Raw genomic sequence first — 25,406 nt, forward strand, 5'->3', positions numbered from 1 at the left:
TTTTAGTTTAACAATATTTTATTTATTATAACAAAGAATAATACATGAATGATGGATAGATGCAGTAATGAGTTTTTTAATCAGTATTTTGTTACAAAATTTTCTTTCAAATCAATATTTTTTTTATTAAAATATCCAGTGTTTCGGTCTTTACTGGAATTTGGCACCACAGAGAAAAAATATGATGTGACACAACGGATTGCAATTGCAATTATGGTATTATAGCTTAGAATGATCTTCAGGTGTTCCAAGGTAAGAAGTATTTTTCATATTCCAACTAGCTATTGTATTTGGCGGGATTATATCACTTATTTGAGGAATGCCTTCTATTTTTCCATTCTGTTTGATATTATTTTGAAGATCTTCGTTGGATGGTCTTGATGGGAGAAACAGGGATTCCAGGTACGTTAATGGCAGTTCGAAGGTGATGTACAGTATATAAGCAGAGAGAAATGTTAGCATTGTATATCCACAGATTCTCATCCACTTAAAGAGAGAGTAAATTAATTAATTCATAACATTATTTATTAAAGAGAGTAGAGCATTTTGAAGAAAAAAAAAAACTTATAAAAATCTAACATAACTATAACTTTATCAAAGTTTTTAAAACTTTTTATAAATAATATAATAGAAAAATTGTTCTGTGAGTTTATATACAAAACTAAGAAATTATTAGCTTCACATTTATTAAGTATTAATAAAATGTGAAACTGAAACGTTACATAAAATACAAATGAATCTTAGGAAAATAAATTATTTGCATCTATGTAATGAAGCAGTCTAGACATAGTAATAAAGTAAAGTACCACTATTTATGTTTGTACGTCATTTCGTTCCAGTTCTAAATCATTTGTAATACAGTTACTCATTTATATTTATTCATTATTATATTCATCCAAAACTTCTACGTCATTTTTCCTTCTTGTTTAGTGATCACTTTTCAAAAGTATATGACTCTAATAATGACATTATAGTATAGAAATTATTCATAATTTTAAATTAATAGAAGATAAATTGTCTGATAATATTAAAGAAGAATATAAAAATGTTATTCCAATTTCTTTTAGAGACGCAGTAAACTGCATTGAACAAGTTCGAGCTTACTTTCTTCATATAAAACTAATTTTAACAGATCATTCAAGGAATTTAATTATATTTATAATCCTGTATTGAATGTTCACAGATAATCAGACGTCAATTCAATTTTTCTTTAAAAATTAAACATGCATTATGTGTGATACGATTTTTTTATTTTATAAAAATCTTGCCGCATATAAATTTGGACATAACGGTTGGAAGATTTTTCTTTTTTCTATGATGATTTTCAAATTTATTAATTTTCTGTATTGTGATGCACTAGAAATTAGTGGTGGACGTCAAACAAGGCAATTGATTTAAGGAGACATATGGCTGCATTTGATTAGAATTTGATTTTTGATAACATTATAGTGCAATATAATATAATGGAAAAATAGCATTTGCTTCGTAATCATGTTAGAAATTTAAAATGAAATCAATGTGAAATCAGAAAAAAAGATTATTCACGTATAATGACGAGTCAATTATTAATTCATATAATGACGTGTCAATTATAAAATTTTATTCCCCATTTCCATTTTAAAAATGCTGTAAAAAGTGAATCTAATGAATGAAACAATTTGTTGAATCCCTTGATTAATTATGTTGAAATGGTGCTGCGATCGCTAAAGTATACTTGTATTGCGTAGCTTCCTACCATTCGAATCTTTATAAGCGTTTGTGAAAGTTGCGGAGCGCCAGTTTCTTATGCAAAATAAAGCTATGAAATTAAAATTACATATTCGATTATCTTCATGGGGTAATTTTAGAAGATTCAAACTGTCGCATTTACCATAGCACTTATTTCATTCGTAACAGTATTAGTTCAAAATATTGTTTGATATTTTGAATGCCAAATGATACTGTGAATATATCATATCACCACTGTTGGACAATTTTGTGCTTACGGAGAAGCCTTATAGCATTACGTCTTAAAAAGTGCTATCATAGCGCCCTCTAGTAATGAATCACGTGCTATCATAGCGCTCTCTAGTAATGAAGGCGTTTCAATGCAAAACATAGTGGAATTCAACATTTTCCGGAAGGGATACTCAGAAATCTTAATTGTTCAGTAATCTTTTAATTTGAATTATCCTTTGCATTTCACTTTTTTATACTAACGCTACTTTTTCTATTTGAAAATTTAGACTAGTGTAAGGATTTGGCTTAAAATTGTAGAAAATAATTAACTTTGTTTTATTTTGTGATACTGTCAGTTGTATATAGGATGAAATTTGTCATTTGTAAATTTTGATGTTCTGTAAATTCGTAGGGGAAGTTTCTGTCCTCAGCATAATCCCCGAAAAGAAATAAATCTTTATCTATGCAATTGATATTTTTCTTTCAGGAAAAATAAATTTGATCACTTAAGTGCCATGCAGACATTCAGTTTATTTATTAATCTATAATAACCTTAAAGTCTCAAATGAACGGAGGAAGGAAAATTACAAGTTGTAATAACTACAATAATTAAGGCTATTAAAAGCTACGAAATTAAAACATTCTAATTTTTAGCGAACAAATTGATTTCCATTTACAAATATATGATAAAAAATAATATTTTAAGACAGAAAATTATCAAAGAAAGCTATTTTTCACTTACATTTTCATAATGAGAAAATACGATAGGTGACCTCGCCACACTGACATGGAAAGTAATGACGATGTAATGCATGAGGTAACCAAAGTAGCCAAGTTTGCTCAGTGGACCGAAACCTCTCCACATGAAAATTTTGCCCAGTATACCTGTTCAAAGAAAACAAATTTTTCTTAACATCTTAAATTCCATTAATATTGGTTTTATTTTTCTTTGAAGCACAAAATAATTTTTAAGGAATTTGAATCAAATGTCCTTTTTTTCTGTCTGAATGTATTTGAAAAGAATCGCGCCTTCAAAATTTCTTCAAATGTTCAAAATGGCTCAGTATAAAACGCGCGAGCTGTTAGAGATGATAAGAATTACAAAAATTTCTCAGAATCACAAAGGAATACATAGCATGAAATTCCACTCGATTGAAATAAAGTTTATACAAAGATTCAGAAGTAACAGGGCAATAATTGGTGAAAACTTTTATTTGATAATGCTTCACACTTGGTAAACATGTGGCGACATCTAGTTTCATTACAACTGCCTGAAGTTCTCACTATTCACAGTTATGCACGCTTCACAACAACGGCGCTTGGTTAAAAGCATCTGACATTTCGCGGATATTTGGAGATTCTTATGAGGAAATTTGTTGTACAGTCAACGAGCGAACCATAGACCAGGGCTTTGAGGATATCTTACAAGACGAAATTCAAAATGGATTAATCGGGTGATCATAGGAACCATGGGTACAGATGTACCACGTTCGGTTCATTAAACTTTGAATAGAATGATGATAATAGTTCTGGAACATTGTCCTCTTGAATATTACATATGTATAACATACCAATATAATCAATATTTCGACAAAACCTATCCATATTTTCATGGGAAACTGCTGTTAGGTTGTACATAGTTGAATAACTTGTGGATTATCATTGGATTATATATAATTTAATGTAGATTAAAAATCCTTTAAACAGAAAAAAAGATACTTTATCCATAACGATTCAAATTCTGAAAAAGCTGCGTTATTGTAACATTTGTGCATGTAGTGTATGTAAATTCCATGCACTGCAGAGTGTTCTCATCCATCAATAATTGTTTGTTGGTGACTATACCGATATTCCTTATGTAATGTATTTTACTTAACTGGGTTTCGATATCAAGGAAAATAATTCTCGGTCATTGCTCTTGATTTTTTCCTCACGCATTGCTCTATCTTTTTCTCTAAAGAAGATGTATCGCTTATAACAATCTCGCGTCATACTTACAGTCCCCCATATACACCTGAGGGGGGGGGGATACAAATTCACAGAAATTCTGATTTGAATTTTCAAACATTGTGTGATATAATACGCGTTTGTTGTACAATAAACTTTCTTCTGCTTTTCTGTTGCCACTAATACTACATTTCGGCCATCTGGGCTTTCGTAAACTGTTGCGTGTTTTCCATAAATAATAATGGTAACAGTAGTAACACAGTAAATACAATAGCAGTAATAGTAACTTGCTATTGTAGTTACTGTATTACTAATAGCAGTAATAGTACAATAGCAATGATTTATGAAAATATAGTATAATATACAAAATGTAACGGATGGAAATTACTTGAGATTACTACAAACATTATCTCATAATTTGTCAGCTATTATTATTAAAAGTCATTCCTCTTATTTAGTCAATGTTTTACTTTATGACCATTTATTTTAGTCAACTTTATGACCTCGTGGTCATTTATTAGCTGATAATAAAACAAAAAGCTAGAAAATGTGAACAAATATGGCCTTTATCTTAAAATATTTTTTTTCCGAGCATCAAGTTATAAGATTAGACATTTATGGAGTTTTCAAACGACCGTGAAATATTACGTTTTCATATAAAGGAGATTAAGGTATTCTTTCATTAAATTCATTCACCTCTAGTACGTTTCATGAAAATGAATCACTTTACAGAATATGAATTAATATTTTCGTTTGTCAGTCTGCACTTTTTGAAAAATAAGTTTACCTCCATATCCATACGAGCAAGCTAAGATAGTCCAGCACAGTCCCAAGGAGAAGCCTGTCCTGTGTGTTGCAGCATACACTGCGGCTAAAACTGGATTTGGATCTCTACCATCCCTTCCCGCAAATGCAATCAATTGCACTCCCACCATAAGAAACAATGCAGCAATCCAACCAAATGCTACTTGTACCTAAAAAAAGGTGACAATCAGACTACAAGAAAAACGAAAATATTGATCAATAAGAAATATGAAATTGCCGCGTGACGTATATAATATCTCCACGATGTTTCTGACATTCTGAATGCTGGACAATATCTTAAAGGTATTGTAACAATATTGTTAGGAATTATATGCTAATAGAATCCTTCTAGCAAAAAGTTTTTTATATAGGGCGTCCACTTTTAATCATTACCCAATAATTGCTTTCTAGATTTAACGATAAATATATACAGAAGACTAGAATGTAGTGATCGCGGATGTAATAACGATCTGTAGTAACGGCCGTACTGGACAAAATCGCGAATAACAGATCTCCCAAATCAAAATATGTAGAAAATTTGACGGTTCTAAGGATCAACAAGTCGCTTGTAGCGATCAATTTCTATGTCCAGGCAATTCGGAATGAAGATTTTATTAGGGAGGATCAGGTTCAAGAGAATAATTCGTTTGAAAAGTCAGCAAATCTTTTGAAAGAAGATTATGAGGCCCGGTTCAGTGTTGACGTAAATTGGGAGACAATTACAGAAAGAAGACTTTGTCATGTATGGATGAATTGAGGAGATAACGGCATATAGCAGCAAGACAATGGAAAGCAGCTGAAAAAAAACACACACTTTTCGAGTCTTCAGGTGATCAGTCTGATAATGTGCTGAATATTTTTAAGAATATTATTTGTACTAAAGGTTTTCTAACGAATGCTTGATAACTTAGTTAATTTCAATAAATTTTAAGAAAATTTTAAAAAATTAGATATGTATGCAGATTTTTAAATCATTTAAATTGCATTAAACTTTTCTATTTTTAATTAAAACGAATGAATAATGCGAATGATGTTCTATGGTCCCTGTTTTCTAGCGTCCTTGTATTCTTACACAATTGCATTGTTTGTAAGACATCTTGATTGTTCTAATCCCTATATTGTTTAGATATTCTAAAGAAAATTTGAACTATTTCTCCTGAGTATCCAAACTGATCATTACAAGTGGTGTTCATTGTATTTTCAATAGGAAAAAGACTTGAACTGAAGAATTATTTTTTGTTGCTTGATTAAATAAATTGAAAGTCAAACATTTCGATTTCTAAATTATTCTTCTGCGAATCAACTCACGACGCTTTCTGGGAGAAGTCATTAATTGGCCTAAAATCATAAAATTTGAAGTTTCATATCTCTGTTAGGTTCTGTCGCAGAAGAGTGAAGCTTTTTTTTCTTTGAAATGTTTGTCATGAATATTTTACCTAATGTCACTAAAAAAGATTGACGGGACTGTTTAAAAATTTAGACTTAATAATTTGATATTTATTGACCTTTAATATCTTTTCTAATAATTATGATCAATCATAGAAATTTTTTAAATCATCATAAATTTAATGCTAACATATACTTACTCTTTTATAACAACAAATAAAATTTAAAGTAGAATATATTTCATATATATATATAAGATCAAATGGTGAACAATACTATTCTGAAAAAAATGTAAATATTTAAACAGTTTAATCTCATAACAATAATCATGCTTTGATAATATAGATAAGAATTATCAAAAGCGCTTTGAGACTTATTTGAGACATTATTAAGAAATAATTAACAAAAGCCTTAAAGCTACAAAAATATTTTTTTTTTGTATGTCCAAATCTATATTTCATATTACATATAATTCTTTTCAAACCAACTAATTATATTCAAAAACAAACTTTATTTAAGAAAAATAGTGCATAGAAATGTTTTGAAAAAAAAAATATTGAAATTATTTTATCGCAAGACATTACTTACTCTTGAAAATTTTAGACTTGGATTTCTGGCCATGAAATATCCCAGAAGCATACCGATACCATAAGAGAAGACGTGGCTTAATGGTGATGTATAAATTGTTTCTTCAAAGTACCTGAAAAAGAAAGAAATATATATATATATATGACTCTTTTGAAATGAAAATTGGTTTTTCAAGGTAAAATTTTTTAAGAATGAGTCCATTTAAACTACTTTTATTCGTTTCCCAAACTATTTATTTCCTCCGAGAAGTTTCTTTCTAATGTTACAATTTTTCTGTACTTATAAAATAAAAATAAAAAAAAAACATTCTCAAATTTGAATAATTTTTTTATTGCTCCAAAAATCTCTCTAAAGAATACGTCTCTTTAATAAAGAAAAATGGAGAAACTAATAAAATCCTAAAGACAATGATGACACTATAAACGAAATATACCAAATAAAAAATGAGAAGATCAATTATATTTAATTTAAACGAACGCGAAATGAAAAAATTCTTATTTAATTTAAAAAAAAATAAAAGCATAGATTTATTTCTAAAATATGTATAAAAAAGAACAAGTAAAAAGAAATAAAACTTAGCATTCCTCCTGACTACTGATAGTTCATTTCTGTTACAATTTATCCTATTTCGTAGGAAAGCTTGCCCGCAGCAGCAGGTTATAAAACTGATCTATAATGAAGCTCAATAATTATGAATTTTATGAGATTAATTACTTTTCATGATTGTAAGTGCAGACTCGCAATATTGGGAATATATTAATATTAGAAATAATTACTCCCACCAATAAATATCTCAAAACATTGAATTTAAAGGGAATTTAAAATTTTTTCCAAATCTAGTCAATAAATGTTCGTAAAATTTATGCTCCCAAAAAATTATCGAATATTGCATTCAAATTGGAAAAATCTCTTATTTTGTGTATGATAATCGATTTTATATTCGTCTAAAAATTCAACGGAATAAAAATAAAAGACCAGGATTACAAGAATAAATCTCGCGAAAATTCGTAATAATTTTTATTTTAAATTTTGAATTATAGCCTCAAATTTTTCATATGACTGATAGAATATCATAGAAAATATTTACACATGAAACTTATCATTAATAAGTAATTAGTCCTGAAGTTCTTAGCTATTTCTATCTCTTTGTAATATTACTTAACTCTATGTGTTTTCTTCTTTTACCAGTTACCAAATTTAGCTGAGAAGACCAACAGAAATTTTTTTCACTTACTCTCGGTTATGATAGTAATATATGGCGTAAGTTGGTGGATAATTTCTTATTGCTGTCAAAACGCCCAATGCTATGTTGCAAGCAACGCCTGTGGCAATAATGATACACATTCCAAACCTTGGAGACCTGTTGAATTATGATGATATTATAAAAATTCATTCCATGATTGTTATGCTTTTCAAAATAATAAATAATAAATTTTCATACTTAGCCAATAACCAAACTAGAATGGCACCAATGATGGAGATTTGCATCAAGCAAGGAATAAACCACAAGTATAGAAAGTTCTGCAAAAGATTATGATTTTAATATTCTAATTCAGCTTACATAAAAATCTTTTAATATTCTCCTAAGATTATTACATCTTATATTAATGAAGCTTGAAGATTAAGCCAAATAAAAAAGGTGAAATTTTGTAAAATTAGATAGCCACATATTACCTGCGTTAAATACTCAGGTCCCCAATTCTCTTTTACAATATTATACAATATTGTACGATATTATATTGTATCATTTAATATTCAACAATATTTTACAATATTACGAATATTGTTTAATATCATACAATATTGTACAATATATGTGTGCTACTAGGGTATTGAATTTAAGGACTTTTTGTAGAAATATTTCCAAGCTGCATGGAAATATTGAAGCATATGTGCATCATAAAAAATATTCTGAATTTCTATTTCACGAAATGATTTTCTATTGATATCTCTTCGTTCTTGAAGTCCCTGACGAATTTTAGAATCCGTCCATAATTACAATATATAAAACGATACTATCAAGATATTAATATTAGTATGATATTCTGAAGTAACCAAAACTTTCTTGAAAACCTTGATGCAATAAATTAAAAAGTTATCAATATGTTCGGTCAAATTTATTTATACAGCAAAAGATTAGTATTATAAAATTTCAATGAACATTTTTAAGTATTGCCTCAAGACTTAGAGAAAGAATTGTTAAAGTTACAAAAGGCGTAAAAAAAATCAACTATCTTTGAAATCCCTCACTCAAAAATGCATTGCCTACTGATGACATCAGGAGATTTGACGGATTTTTCAAAAATCTTCTAACAATTTTTGATTATATCTGTACATAATACTCGCCGGCGTCCTGGCCTAGGAGTAGCGTGTCTTCCCCGTAATCTGGGCGTCCTGGGTTCGAGTCCTGGTTAGGGCATGGTTGTTCTTTACCCTGTGTCCTATCTGTGAGGTGTGTGAAAGAGTCTCCCTATAAAAAGGGGTTGTGCAAGCGAGTATGTGAGTGTCATCTTCATATGAGCTAGAAATCAGACCTCTGCCCTCGGGTGCTCAGAGGCTTTACCCTCAGAAGCTATTGCACAAATCGGTTTAAATCGCTCTCTTCGTCAGCGGGCTTATCTATGACAAGTGTTATAAATAACAACAACATAATACTCAGCTAGATCTTTATACATAGTTTTATTCAACATAGCTTATATTATATTGATTTCAATACCTGATCTTTCACAGCCAAGAAATTATTAAACATTAGCAGGTAAGTCCACCACCACTTTCTTGTGTTATCTGCTGCTTTTTCGAAAATGTCTGTCCATACTGGCCCTGATCCCACAAGTGGTAGAGTTACTATAATGCCTAAAATGAATAAAAGGGACGGGCAAAGCCTGAAAAAGAAAAGGAGTAATTTATATATTATGTATATATACGTTAAAGAGAGTTCCATACACGTTATATTTTTTCGTAATTTAAATTAATTAATGCATTAGTTTTAAAATTCAATAAGGCAATGAACAATTTATGTTATGAATTAATTAAAGCCATATTTTTATGCAATACTTGAGAAAACATGTTTGTACTGAAAATCGAATTTCCGCCTCATAGATTTTTCATTATGGGTGTTCCAAAAAACATAACATTTATTATTCAAAACAAATTACAATCAATAGGTTGGTAATTTAAGATTCCATCGATCGGTATTATCAGTAATGCTCATAAAAAGACGACTTATATTTTCACAATTCTCAATAATTTACAAGTTTTCAAATTTGTATTAACTCAATTATGAAACTTTAATGTATATTACACTGGTGTTAAAAATTTAAGCAACAATGTAAATTTTAAGTAGTCTAGTCATGAAATTGCAGAAAACGGGTTATTGAGATCAGTGCAATGAACACACAATTCAGTAGAAAGATGATGTGTATGCGATTGTCAGGAACAAATCATCATAGGCGACGTGAGTGTACGCAAAACGCGTACAGTTGGGGCACGCAGCTCAAGATTTCAAGGAAAGGAAGGATGAAGGCGCAATTAAAGACATTCGCTGCAAATGCAAGCGAGTTTTTTTTCATGAAATACTGCTAGAAGAAATTACCTGGATGACTTCACACGTGGAAGAATGATCGGAAAGCTGGAGGAGGGGGGGGGAGTTTTACCAGTGTATCTAAAGAGTTCGGAATCAACGAACGTTCGTTTCGCGCTTGGAAAGCCTTCCAAACCGTAAGTATAGTTGTTAGAAAGGTTAGTGGTGGCCGCCCTAGGAAAACAACCGCAGTGGATGATCGATATATCGTCTTTCAGGCGAAAAGAGATCAATACCATTCAGCAAACGCTACTGCTCAGCGACTGTATACAACAGGACGACAAGTGTCGCGGTTTACTGTGGCTAGACGCCTTCACAAATGTGGCCTATTCGCCCACCGTCTTGAACGCTGCATCCATTTGAAAGTTAGCCATCAGTGGCACCGTTTAGAATGGTGTAAGGAGCACAAACACTGTACATCTTGTCAATGGAGTCGTGTCCTTTTTACGGATGAGAGTCGTTTCAGTGCCACAAGCGATTCTCAACGCCAGTTGATTTAGAAAAAGGTCGGGACACGGTTTCATCCCAGTTGCATCATGGAAAGAGATCGCTAAGGTGGTCCTGAGGTCGTGGTCCTTGTCGTCGGAGATGTATTATGCCGAATGGGCGGATTGAGCTCCTTGTTATTGACAGAGGCTCTGTAACCGGAGATCGCTGTTGTAAGGAGATGATCCTTTTCCATGTGCGTCTGTTCGGGGGTGCTATTGGACCAGACTCGTTTTTATTGCTGACAATGCACGTCCACACCTGACTGCTGATGTTCAGCAGCTACTGGAAAGTAAAGATATCACTCGAATGAATTGTTCAGCAGTCTCTCCTAGTTTAAATTCCATAGAGCATGTATGGAGAGACGCCTTTCTTCACGATTACATCCTCCGGGGAACACCCAACAATTGAAACAGATGCTGATTGAGGAATGGACACTCTTACTTCAAAAATTGTTGAACAATCTGGTGCTGAGTATGCAGAAACGGTGCGAAACACCCATTGCAGTAAGGGGAGGGCATATTCCATACTAAGGAACATCTGCTTGTTGTTCTTCCTGTTGGACAGACGATCATGTGTAGTGGTACTATGAGTTCAATAAAGCCTTTATTGCTTAATTCCATATTATATGCATTCTATTCATTTTGCACAAATATGCTTTCGCCATCGTTTAAGTACAAAATGTCTCTGATTTCTGAATTTCATTTTTTTTTCGTGGGGTTTCATTTTTTTTTCGTGGAATTTTTCTTAGAATTGTTAAAAAAAAAAAAAAAACTGTTGCTTAAATTTTGCACATCAGTGTATTAATTATTCACATACTAGCTATTAAGACTGCATATATACGTTAAGAATATATTCTGTTCTCAGACAAAAACATGAAATCTTTCTTTTGTTTTGCTAATGCATTTAGTTTCATAGGCAGTATATAGAACACATATACTCATTTAGGGATCAAATATACTAAAGGATTGAAAGTACTGAATGTATCATTGAAAAGCTTAAATAATCTTTATTGTAATCATGAAAAAATACATAATTGTTAGAAATATTTGTTGAGAATATAAATTTTAATGCCAGTATCCGATGATCTGAGTAATAAGTCTTTTATATTTCAGACGAAAATTTTATGTGACATTATACATGACTTGTCAACTTGAACTACCATCGGTCATGATTCTAACTTCCATGCAGCTGTCCAGCAAAAGAATAAAGTGAAGATGAGTGAAGAGAGAGGAATAGTTATGTGGGAGACATTCGACTGATATCGGTAAGAAGTCGTGACTGATATCGATAGAAATTTTGGTGGGAACTCCAAGTAATGAGTTTGAATAACTGTGCATATGTAAATAACTATCAATCCTGTAATCCATAAAATACAGCAAATTACTGTTGCCAAATAAAGTGTCGTCATTCGTGTCAAAACAGGTGACAACAATAATGTATAAAACTTCGGCTAAGCGTGAAAAATATTTTTGCTGAACAGATAAGCAATGCAAATTAGTTTTAAAAGAAATTTCTAAACAAAGAAGAAAGAGCAATGCCGAATCGCACAATGTCACAATGAAAGTTGGAATGACGGTTTTAATGCATTTATCTCTTTAAGGGAAATTCTAACTAACAGAAGCATCAAATATCAAAATTTAATATTTAGTCTTGCAAATTTAAAATCTTTATCTTGGTCGCTTCCCTTATCATGAGCAAAAGCGACTGAACGAAGATAAGTCAGAATGGGATAAGTATTCAAGTATCATCTTCGCTATATGCAAGGTTCAGAATGAGTTTTAAGTATCGATAGCAATAAAGTTCGTTCTCAAATAGATCTTCTAAAGCTTCAGAATGTGACATCAGTTTAAATGAATGCGCTTTTTATGTCTTATTGTGTGAAGGGAGTAGTTCACAAGTAGACACTTCAAATTTTCGGAGGTTGTTCCTCTGTCGATATAGTTAGTAAAAAAGAAAGGCAGGCGGCTAAGTTAATTAGAGAAATAAAGAATGTAGATTATTCAGACAATAGGCGTAACTTTGACTTTGAAGTATCTACCCCACCATGGAAAGTCAAAAGAATTACAAGGAGCTATTATGTGGGTGTTATGACTAATGGTAATAGTATATATACGGATGGATCAAAAACGGAGGAGAAAATATGTGTTGCATTTGTAGGTTACGAAAAGGAACAAGAAAAAGAATCTAGAAAAGTTAGATTGAATGACAACGCAACTATTTTTATGACAAGTGTGGTGGCAATCAGAAATGCTCTGGAGTTTTCCGCTCAAGCAATATAAAAGGGACAAAGTTAATATTTGATTCAAGATCGGATTCCGTCCGGTGAAGCAAAATAATAATAATAATATTGGATATAAAAGAAAAGGCTACTGAACTTGGTATTGAAATTATCTATATCAGAGCTCATCAGGGGTATATTGGAAATGAAAAAGCAGATACACTAGCCAAGGAAGCTTTAAACTTAGAAACCCAAGAAATATATTTCCATGAGTAAAGAATCCTACTCAGAAATGAGACTAAAAATTAATAATCAAGGATTTGCAGGAGAGAGGGAATAATTCTATCAAGGGATGAAAAAGCTATGAACATTTTAAAAACGTTTCGGTTAACCGAATTGAGGACGATTTTTAACATAACCTAGTATACACTGGCCATGGTGTATTTTCTGTGAAGCAAAGTGTTTCTTTGACCAAAGTTCGACTTGTCAGTGTTGCACCGAAGACGGATTAGGAAGGATCTCGTGATCAAAGCCTGTGCACTATGGCGAGAACGGACTCAGAGGGCCAAGAAATTGGATGTCTCTTAACGTCGAAGAACTCATAAAAATTCCAATCATTTAATCTTCTATTAGGAACATTTTGTCAAAGCTTTTGTTTTTAGCTCTATCCTAATGTAAAAAGTTAATACACACTTAATATATTTTATGCATTTTTAATGTTCCACAATTTAATTTGTAATGTAAAATGTAATGTTTTTTAAAATTCTTTTTCTGTGCGATATGCGTTTTCTCTAGAGGGTTCTTTATTGTTTGCAAGGGTCCAATGCCATAGAGTGTAATTTGTGTGATAGGTGGGGTTGTTCTTCGGCTCAAATTTCCCTCGTAACCTCTGGCTAGGTCGTGGTATTGCACAGTAAAAAAAAATCATACTGTGTTATTTCATTTTCTGAGATTCAATAAAATAGTAAAATTAAAACCACTGTTTTACAATCTTTTTCAAAAATATACATATTCTGTAGAATGTCCACACTTTATATTTTGCTGTTAACATAATAATTTTTATCAGTATTTAATTTTTTTATTTATATTCGTATAAATATGTATGTAATATCGTATAGAAATTTGTTATACTCCAGTGGCTGTCTAAGGTTTCATAAAAGTACGTAATCCAAATATACACTACACTGGTGAATGATGAAACTATAACAATTAGAAGAAGTTTAAGCGTAGCATTTGTTTGGGTAACATATTTCATTATTCAAAGTCAAAAGATTAATGTACGCTTAAACTTATAATTTAATCATTTTAAATATGAAACGACGTATTTAATAAAACGCTGTAGTCGCCACGATTATGAATGTATTATGTCAGTTTTGATGTCAGGTGCAGTTGATCTGCAACGGCCAGTGCTGCTTGTGAATGATTCTGGATTTGTCGTCCATTAATGTCTCATACATGATAGATAGAGAAACGATTTAGTGTTCTCGCTGGCCAAAGCAATGTGCCTTCACCTTGCAAAGCACATTTAGCGTTAGCAGAGGTATAGGAGCAATGTGCCTTCACCTTGCAAAGCACATTGAGCGTTAGCAGAGGTATAGGAGCAATGTGCCTTCACCTTGCAAAGCACATTGAGCGTTAGCAGAGGTATAGGAGCAATGTGCCTTTACCTTGCAAAGCACATTGAGCGTTAGCAGAGGTATAGGAGCAATGTGCCTTCACCTTGCAAAGCACATTGAGCATTAGCAGAGGTATAGGAGAGTTTTTCTGTTTAAAAATATTCTATAATTAAATTTTGTTTATTTATATAAATTTATTGCGGAGGGTAAAACGTTATTTCACAATGTTATTGGTATAAAATTTATGTCAAACTATTTGAGTAAGACGGATATGTAGGTTCTAAACGACCAAACAAGAGTCTAATAATCATTAATTAGACCAATTAAAAATTCTAATCGAAAACCCATTTTTATTCACGACTTTGTTTATTCACATATTATTATTTATATAATAAGATTATTTTGTTTAATGCTATTCTAATAAACGTCATGTTTTTAGAGTATTTTTTATGTTAGTTAATTTTATTCTATTAAGATCTCAGATTTAAAACGAGCTATTTTTAAAGAGCTATGTGAATTTCGATAGTGGTTTCGACGAGAACGGCACTTTAGCCAGCATACAGCCAGCAGCTTCGAAATTCCATACCATACCAGCGGAAAAGACTTTTGATTCCCTAATCAGACCCAAACAGTCCTAAATACACCGCGGATCTGAGTAGAATTGGTTTTCGAACTTTTAGCTCTCCAGTTCTGAAATCGAAACTTTTTCCCCTGTCTACCACGGCTCATACTAGAGTTGTAGTTGGGGTACATACTATTCTCGAATCATATTTTTTCAAGAATGGTTAATCAGAACCTTCTTGAATCTGATATAATCTTTCCAAAAAAATAGACATTAGTTAATATTAGTAAAAATCTCCATGCTTTCAAAATATGAGTCACCAGATAACTATTTATTTATTATCAATGCTAATTCAAAAACTGAATGTATAATTCATGTTATTTCCAAACTAATTTTGTCTGATAACATTCATTTTTCAGTTAAGAATCGAAGGAATTTATTTTTATCCTCCTAAACCCATTCAAGGTTGCTACTTAAATACTTTTCATGAAAAGGTATTTTCTTTTTATCAATATTGAATATCAGTATTGAATTTTCTACTTATCAATATTGAATATGTGACTAACCATTAAAATTTTCCGTGTTACAGTTTTATCAGTCCATCGAAAGCAGCTTAAGTTATAATATATTGGGTTGGCAGCTAAGTAATTGCGGATTTCACTCATAGATGGCTTCAGTTGAATTTTTAGGTTTGCAGACGTAGTACAAATGTAAAACACATTTTGTTATTTGATAGTTGGCAATTCAGCTGCCAATCAGTAAAAAAAGTTTTTTGATCGGTTGCGTAGTTTTCGTTTGGCGTTCGTTGAAAAATGGAAAATCAAAAGGAACATTTTCGTCATATTTTGCTTTTATTATTTCCGCAAAGGGAAAAACGCATCGCAAGCTCATAAAAAGTTATGTGCTGTTTATGGTGACGAAGCCTTAAAAGAACGGCAGTGTCAAAATTGGTTTGCCAAATTTCGTTCTGGTGATTTTTCACTCGAAGATGAAAAACGCTCTGGTCGTCCAGTTGAAGTTGATGACGACCTAATCAAAGCAATAATCGATTCGGATCGTCACAGTACAACACGTGAGATTGCAGAGGAGCTTCATGTATCACATACATGCATTGAAAATCACTTAAAACAACTTGGCTATGTTCAAAAACTCGATACATGGGTTCCTCACGAACTGAAAGAAACGCATTTAACGCAACGCATTAACAGCTGCGATTTGCTAAATAAACGTAATGAAAATGATCCATTTTTTAAACGACTGATAACTGGCGATGAAAAATGGGTTGTTTACAACAATATCAAGCGGAAAAGATCGTGGAGCAGGCCAGGTAAACCAACTCAAACAACATCAAAAGTTGATATTCATCAAAAGAAGGTTTTGTTATCAGTTTGGTGGGATTACAAAGGAATTGTCTACTTTGAACTCTTACCACCCAACCGAACGATCAATTTTGATGTCTACATTGAACAACTAACGAAATTAAACAATGCAGTTGAAAGAAAGCGGCCCGAATTGACAAATCGAAAAGGTGTTCTATTCCATCATGACAATGCAAGGCCACACACATCGTTGGTCACTCGGCAAAAATTATTGGAGCTTGGTTGGGATGTTTTGCCACATCCACCATATAGTCCTAACCTTGCACCATCTGATTACTTTTTGTTTCAATCTTTACAAAACTCCTTGAATGGTAAAAATTTCAATAATGATGATGAAGTCAAATCGTACCTGATTCAGTTTTTTACTAATAAAAACCAGAAGTTTTATGAACGTGGGATTATGATGCTGCCTGAAAGATGGCAAAAGCTCATTGATCAAAATGGGCAATACATTACAGAATAAAGTTATTTAGTTCCATGAAAAAGTTGTCTTTGATTTTCTAAAAAAAATCCGCAATTACTTAGTTGCCAACCCAATAGAATTTTAAAATTAGAGTTTTTAGCTTATTTTTGAATAATAATTGCTAATTTTAAAAGATTGTTATGCATTGTTCACATTTCCATAAAACTGAGCAGTCATATGTAGTTTTAGTTTATCACCAGTATTCCATAATGATCTAATACCGGTTTTCTGAATAGTTACAACCAACTGTATGAAATTTGACTGTTTATTTTCGTTTTGTATAAAATCTTTTAAATTTAAAAGCACAAGTTTGTGAATATGCTTTCTTTTGTGCTGATATTTCTTGAAGTATTTATTATGAATACAGGCATACCGTACACTTACAGGATAACCTTTAAAAAATTAGTGAAGTTTTTAAGAGGACTAGCAAAAATTATATGATCATGACATTCAAACGAATATGTATTAAAAATGACAGTTTTTAAAATTTTATGAATTCTAACGCAGAACGAATTATTGGGAATAAAATTTTCAAATCAAGAAATGCAGTATGACTCGTACAATTGAAAATGAATAGGGGGCACGTTTAAAAGAAAACGCTAAATGCAAACAGAGCTAACCGAGGTCCGATTTTTTTTAAAATAAAGGAAATACAAGTAATAGGGCAGTGAAATATAATATATGCAATATTTCTTTATTTTAATTTAAACTCATTTTATAATTATTGTATTAAATTATTGATGGCTAATTTTTTTGTTGAAATCGATTTGCATTCAAAAAACATTCATTACTTAAGGTGACAAATTTTTAATCAATTCTCCATATTCCTGAAAAGTTGATACATTTATTGCGATAGTAATATTTACATGCTGGTCATCTATGTCTAGCCAACCAAAAGCCTATAACTTCAATTTCAAGAAAGTGCTTATTTCATGTTTCTTTTTTATAGTAACCCATTTTAAAGCTTTTAGTTGATAACTGGGACAAATTAAAATATTATTTTGTATCAATGTTAATAATAAATCATAAATGAAAAAAATAATAATAAATATTGCTCTATTAGGCAATACGGAAGTGCCGGAATTAATTTCTGGAAATTATTTTTTGATATTTCAATTTCAATAGAATTTTTACTTTGCTGAAATGTAATCCAACCCATGGAAAATATAGAATTCGGAAAAAAGATCTACACGTATCCGAAAACCTCTAATGAAATAGCCGAGCTGCTTTGCAATTTAAAATTAAAATGTAACTCATCTTATTAAGTTACAATAGAGGGCAACTTTTTGACTCTAATTATTTCCACGTGTCGTCTTTTTAGATTGATGCATCGTTGAAAGTCTGTCGCATTCATAGCAACAGTCGGGAATTGTTCCAAAAGTACTTTTTTCCTCCTCCAAGGCTTCATTCTAGTTCTTCTAAGTTTTGCTTTATAGTAGCTCTATTTTTATACCGGTGCTTAAAGGTATGAAAGAAAAATGTTCATTATAAAGAGTTCATTAACTTGAGTTCTGTCGAGAGATATTTTAAGCTTAGATATGTTACTCGCCGTGCTTTTGGACGCCTACGACTACTTCTACTCCCCTAATGTGTTTTATTTGCTTTCAAGGTCTTTAGGTCTAGAGGCAAGGAGTAACTATTTCATACGGATAGTGTGGAGTTTAACTAGGCTTGGATAATTTTTATTTTGCAATCCATTCAGTTTTAGTAATAATTTTAAGTGCGTAATCTTTTCTCACCATTGAAAACACTTTAATGGTAATTAAAAAAAAGTTTCGAAACTAAAATTATAAAAAACTTATTAACGATAAACTCGAAACTCGATTATTCTCTATAAAACTTAAATATATTTTTACTCTTAGAAATGACTATGCCAAAAATATTGAAAACGATAAAAAAAATTCTGAAATAATTAAAAACTAATAAATAAGTTCTATGAGAGAAATATTATTTATGATAAATATTTGTTATATATAGTATTTATGTTTATATTTATAATAATATTTATTTTTATATTTTATAATAATATTTATGTTTATTATATTCATTTAACTTTAATATTAATTGATTCAAGTCTACTTAATTTTTTTGAATTTTTAATAGAATTTGAATCTGTATTAAAACGGGCCAATTAGTCTCAAATTAATATTTAAATCTGTGTAAATATTCATGCACCTAAAACGTTATTAAAAGCATATGTGGCTACTTATCAACAGAACTGCACAGTCATTATTTTTAATTTTATATATTTGAATCTACAAGCGCAAAATTTTTGAATATGAATTTACATTAGGAAAGTTTAGGTTTAAAGTAAAAAGAATAATATTTTTCATTGGCTCAAACAAATTTAATAAAAAATGCTTTTTATTAACAAACTTTTATTTCTATATAAAACAGTAGAATTTTTTAAAATTATTTTCTATTTTTTATTTTTTATTTTATGAACATTATGCTACAGTAAAAGCCATTTTTTAGATATAATGTCTCGCCCTTGATGTAGAATTAAATTTTAATTAAATAAGTGTATTTAATTTCAGCAAATATCTGTAAATTTTAAAGCAGTGAAATATTATCGAACGTATGTAAATTAACAAAATTTCAAAATTCTATTTCCTTAGGAAATGAATGAAAAAATCGGGTATAAAATTTCATTTGTACAAACGCTAAATAAGTGTTTTTAAATAGAAAGGAATAACCATAAGCATAAAGTTTACCTTATATATCTTCTTATAAGTAATTTCAGTAAATTTATCTGTACGCCTTTGTGACCTCTTCGAAATCGAGGATAAACCAACAGCAAGCCACTGAAAAAGAAATTTCTTATAACTTCATCAAACCAAAAAGAAGGATGCACAAGAAATTGAAAGTACATATCTAATGAACCTCGATAATGAATACTTTGTCACTCCTAACTAGGAATAACTAGATTTGCCAGGAATATTAATTATATTTGATTTCAGATAAATCGCTTGGGTATAACTTTGTGTCCATGATTTCACAAAATTGTCTGACATTAAAGCCATGTTATTTTATTTGTCTTAACTTAGGTTCTGTCAATTGTATGCAAGAAGAAATTTCTCGGAGTTATTGGAGGCAGTCACATAACATCATAGCGCTATTAAAACAGAAATATCCAGGTCATTTATATCTTAAATTTCGTGATATTGTAACTTTATTTTTTTATTCGTCTTGTAAACTTATACAGATATTGAACAGAATCCTTTTTCTTTAGCTTTGAACATTGGAAGAAAGCCAAGAGATTACATGTTTGATGAAACAGAGAAAATGGTTTGAATTCCAGGGTAACAATTGTTAAAAATTTATATATATATAAAAAACTTAAAAAAAAATTCCAAGTTGCACATTTCCACCCTCCAGGGTATATAAGTGCCAAATATGAAGGCTGTAAATCATGTAGTGAGCCCTGCAGAGCGATCCCCCCCCCTCGCAAATATCTTTATTACTAGCCGCCTTTGAAGACTGGATTGTTTTTTTTTTTTAAATTGAAGACTTCCCAGATATTTTTGCGATAATTTAAGATAGTTTTTAACATCATTTGTTTATATATAAATAGGTACACAATTTTTAGTATATAAATCAAGAAATCTCTAAACATAAACTAAAATTTATTTAAGTTTCATAGTATAATTACTGTTTGAATAATGGATAAAAATTTTAACTTTATTTAATAGAATTTTTTCCCACTTGTAATAAACTTAAAAATTATAATTTTTGATTGAATAATTTTTAGGTGTTTTTAGCTTGCAGTATTTTTTTCACTTCAGTCCATTACATCCCATTTTAGTCTTCCATACTTCATATCTTTCTAAACCAAAATATTTGTGATATTATTAATTTTTAAGTTCTCCCTTCGAATCGCTTAAGATTATACCTCTTGTTTTTGATTGGCATGTTGCTGTACTTTGAAAAGAAACGAAAGGTGAAAATTATAGACTTTCATTTCCTTTTTCAAGCCAGAAATAACGAGATTCTAATTTTGGCTTGAGTAGATTCGATAGTAACATAAATATTATCTACAACAATTTTTGAATAGTGTTTCCAAATCACAATATTTTTTTTAAAGTTCTGGAGATAAATTTACATTTTGCACAAAAGACATATCGATTCACATAAAGTCAGGATTACGCCATAGCATGCATAAGAGACCTTGATTTTATGTTATTTTACGTTGCATTGGAATTTCTCATCCTTATTATTTTTACAAAAAACGTGCTGGATTTTTTGAATTGAAGTAAGGTTTTGCCTTTTATTCTGTGATGATTCTGACTTCGTTTGATATCAGGTGATATTGAAATTTATCAGATTGGAGCTTCCAAGGTAAACAAATGTACTATTTCGCGCTTGCGCTAAGAGAAAAAATATTTACATGCTAAGAATTGGATGATGTTTCATTTAATATTTTCCGGTATAAAAACATTTAAACAAGGAAAAAATAAATATTTATAGCATTAAGCGATAATTCTTTATTAACAAATAGTAATAAAAAAGTAAAAAAATGTGCTATTTCGCGCTTGCGCTAAGAGAAAAAATATTTACATAATAAGAATTGGATGATGTTTCATTTAATATTTTTCGGTATAAAAACATTTAAACAAGGAAAAAATAAATATTTACAGCATTAAGCAATAAATCTTTATTTTATTTCAAGTAGTTTCAAAATAACTGACGTTTTAAGATCTGATTTTATGAGCAAATAATTCGGAAAATTGGATTATTAATCATTCTATATTTATTTCATTTTGCTAATCATGTAAATTAATTCTGTTTTATATTTAAAGAGTCGGTACGATTTTAATATCCAGGTAAAGTCAAGCATCATTAAATATTTGTAATACTTTTTTCATAAGACTTTTCATCGTCAATAAGCAATTTTATTGATATAATTCAAGGTTTATTTCTTCATTCCTTTTCACTTTTGTAATAAATATTTAGTAAATAACCAGTAACAAGAGGCGGTCTGAAGAATCAATCGCTGTTTTAAACAACAAGTTAATCCTTGAATTATTTTGAAACAGAACATACTTAAATTACCGAACACTCTACAAATTATTGCTTTTAGTGTATGTCATAAAACAATGAAGTACAGAGTTCTATAGGAAAACACCAGGAAGAGGAAAAAGAAGGAAATTTTCACTTTAAGAAGAGGAAACTTCAGATAAACAAATTATTTTTAAAGCGCGTATTATTGTATTCTCTCCTCAATATATCCAGCAAATATTTTATTATTATAATGTTTTAGATTAAAACATTGAACTGAATTTAGACGTAAATCAATGAAAAAAAATGAAATTCATTATTTAAAACATTCCAATAAAGAAGTATTCTTGAGTCAACCTTTTTATAATTAAAAACGGATTAAAAAAAACTTGTTTCTATTGAAAGATGCAATTTCGTAATTAAGACAAATTTTATTGAATCGATGAATTTTATCAATTCATTAACCTTAGATTAACCAGTAAATACAATTTCTCTTTGTCAATAAAATGCGCAAGCATACTTAGCGTTTTCTGCCACACACAAGTGTGTTCAACTGTATAGGCAAATTGAAGAAATTTTTTATTCTTCCATAAATAGGGTAATCTCAAAAGAATTTCACACCAATTACACCATTTAATACATAAAATGGCTTAATATCTAATTTTATACTTTTTAATTAGATATCAATTTCTGCTCTGGAAATCTACCGTCATATTGATTTAGCTAAGACTCCATGAGGTATTTAACCTTTTCGCGGTGGAGAGTTCAGAAATGAATTGCGCTCAAGGCAGCCGGCGTGATGGTCCTGCTCATCAAAATCAAACACTTCTGGAGCGCTCCAAAGAAATTGCCACGGATCGATGTCTTGTAATTCCTCAATGTTTTCAGTATCAGATTCCGAGCAACTTGGCAGTAGGAGTCTCTTATTGTATGTATTTTGAATTTTACTTTGTATCCAAATATTTCAGAAAGGTCAGAATCCGATTATAAAAAAAAATCTCTGGGTAAGAAGCGTGTGCAGCTGGGGCGTCGAAAACAAATGACTTAATGGACATTATTAGGCAGTTACTGACAACAAATTGTGGTATCCCTACACATTTATGGTAGTAATTTATCATTGTTTTGGTTTATTTGTTTTTTCATTTAATTATTTGTTATTTTGTTAATTTTAATTTATAAAAAACTATAAATTAAACAAATGATAATTACCCCATGAAAAGAAATCTAGAACTGGTGAATCGACACCGCAATACACTAGAATGAAATAAAACCTATAAAAGCATTTTAGAAACCTACTTCAGGGTTGGATATGTCACAAATGAACGGTGCCAAAAGGCGCTGTTCGTTCAGAGTGAACGTCTATAACTGAGTGCCTAAAGGCTCTGTCCGTCTCGAAAGGGTTAAGATATTTCTGGATTCCATGCAATTTTTGTATCGAATTATGGCATTCACTACTGATTTATTTTAGTTGAAACGTTTAAACTCCAATAATTCTATAAACAGGACACGCTTGAGATAAGTTTTTGTGGCATCAGCTATGTTCTGTTTTAAATTTGGAATGACTTTTGTAATAGATGCAACATCATATTAAATTTTATAATTTTTTTCTATTCTTTTGCAACAACTTTGATATCTAAAAATAAAGTTGGAGGATAGATAAGCATACTTACGAGAATAAGAAAAAAGCTTCAATACTGATTCCCATCGTCACGATTAATGTAAATTCAATATCTTGAAAGTAGGTACCGAGATTAGCTCCATTGCCTGAAAAGAATATGGATATTATATAGAATATATATTTATTAATTATATATATTTATAGAATTAATATAGAATATATATTTATTAATTATATTTAATAGAAATAAGATCCAAAAATGCAGTAATATAATTGAATCAATAACTTAAAGAAGAAAACGAATTAAAAAAAAAATTTTAAGGAAAAAAGCATTATTTTTATTTATTATATTCCTAAATTAAAATTTTATTCGAGATTCTTCAGATTAACCCCCTTGAAATTGAAATGACGAGTTCGGCTCGTCAGGAGAATTCTGCAACAAGCTGATAATAACGAGCTACATTCGCCAGAAATGATTGAGAATGGATGCTTTTTATAAGTTTATTTTTATAGAAAAAAAACTCTCGTAAGTGTCTATATCAATCCCTCTTCTTAAAACTAAGAAAAATAAAACTGTGTGCCTGAGAAATGCTTACTGAAAATAAATGACAGTGCAAAGAGTCAATAATTTATTTCATGATTTTCACTTTCTTTCTGCTTAACTCAAAAATGTTTTAAGATGGACAGATGAAATTTGGTACATGGTCTTTAAATCATATTTGTAAATTTTTATCAAATTCTGAATGAAATTCATTCTGTGGAAATTTGTCTGTCCAACTGTATGAGTTTAATTAATATAACTAAAAAATTAAGGGAGTTAAATGGGTAAAGTTTGGAATATAACTTTAACATTTAAACTAGGGATCTGCATCAATTTGAAATAAAATACATTCAATCCAAATTCATACTTTCGGTATAATCAAGGAGTAAATATAATCAAATATAATCTTTCTATACTTTCCCAAGTAAAAAGGCAATGACTTAAATATATGAAATCTGGTATGTTAATTTGTGACTACAAATGTAATTTTATGTCAAATGTTGGTCATTAACACCACTTGAACGAAAAAAAATTGCATCCAAAAAAGCGATTCAGCGATGGAAAAATAAATTGCCTTCGAAGTAAACAAACTGAAATATGAATGTAACACACCTTTATTTTTAATTTTAAATTCATAACTTTAAGTTTTAACTAACAAACAAGATTATGTTATCCAGAAAATATCCGTTATAAACATATTGAATTTCCTGGCGTTTGATGATTTTTTTAATTAAATGCATTTAATAAATATATTCTTAATCATTAAAAACAAAGCAATGTTTTATTTTATTCAGCAATAAAAATATGAATCAGTATGTTTTTAGCATTGTTATATTATTTAATATAGATGCAATAAATGAATGAAGTCTGTAAATAATCCTGCATAACTTAAATGATATCATTTGTTCGATCAGGCAAATTACTATAGGAGAGATTGGTGCATCTTGAGATCGATCGATCTTTATATATTTCAGTAAGTGAAGAAAAAAGATGAGAGGCGTTACAAATGTTTTATTATAAAAAACTACGAGTTTTTCCTGATAAAAAAAATTATAACGCCGATTTGAAGGATTTCTCTATTTGGATTTTTCTACTATTCCTTGTTTTAAAAGTTAATTTCTATAAATTAGGATTTCGAAACTGCCTTACTCATGATTTTATGGAGATATAAATTTTAGAGATGAGAAGATTTAAAAAAGCTTTCAAATGCCGTACGTTCCCACATAATTATTAACTTTCGATGAATTATAATATGCCATAAATTTTTATATATGCTGAT

General features: G+C 30.3%; 1 protein-coding gene across 1 annotated transcript in view; it reads right to left on the minus strand.

Moving 5' to 3' along the window:
• Positions 1-25,406, minus strand: part of LOC129962511 (nose resistant to fluoxetine protein 6-like) — a 45,619-nt gene continuing 20,213 nt past the window's right edge. The window contains exons 8-16 of the mRNA XM_056076257.1: positions 23,639-23,732; positions 19,685-19,774; positions 9,380-9,545; positions 8,105-8,184; positions 7,898-8,023; positions 6,664-6,775; positions 4,673-4,859; positions 2,681-2,823; positions 1-486 (exon numbers count right to left, since the gene is read on the minus strand). Coding sequence (XP_055932232.1) covers positions 220-486; positions 2,681-2,823; positions 4,673-4,859; positions 6,664-6,775; positions 7,898-8,023; positions 8,105-8,184; positions 9,380-9,545; positions 19,685-19,774; positions 23,639-23,732 — 1,265 coding nt within the window. The 3' untranslated portion in view covers positions 1-219. The remainder of the gene's footprint in view (positions 487-2,680; positions 2,824-4,672; positions 4,860-6,663; positions 6,776-7,897; positions 8,024-8,104; positions 8,185-9,379; positions 9,546-19,684; positions 19,775-23,638; positions 23,733-25,406) is intronic.

Source organism: Argiope bruennichi, chromosome 3, assembly GCF_947563725.1.
Source record: "Argiope bruennichi chromosome 3, qqArgBrue1.1, whole genome shotgun sequence".
NCBI classification, from domain to species: domain Eukaryota; kingdom Metazoa; phylum Arthropoda; class Arachnida; order Araneae; family Araneidae; genus Argiope; species Argiope bruennichi.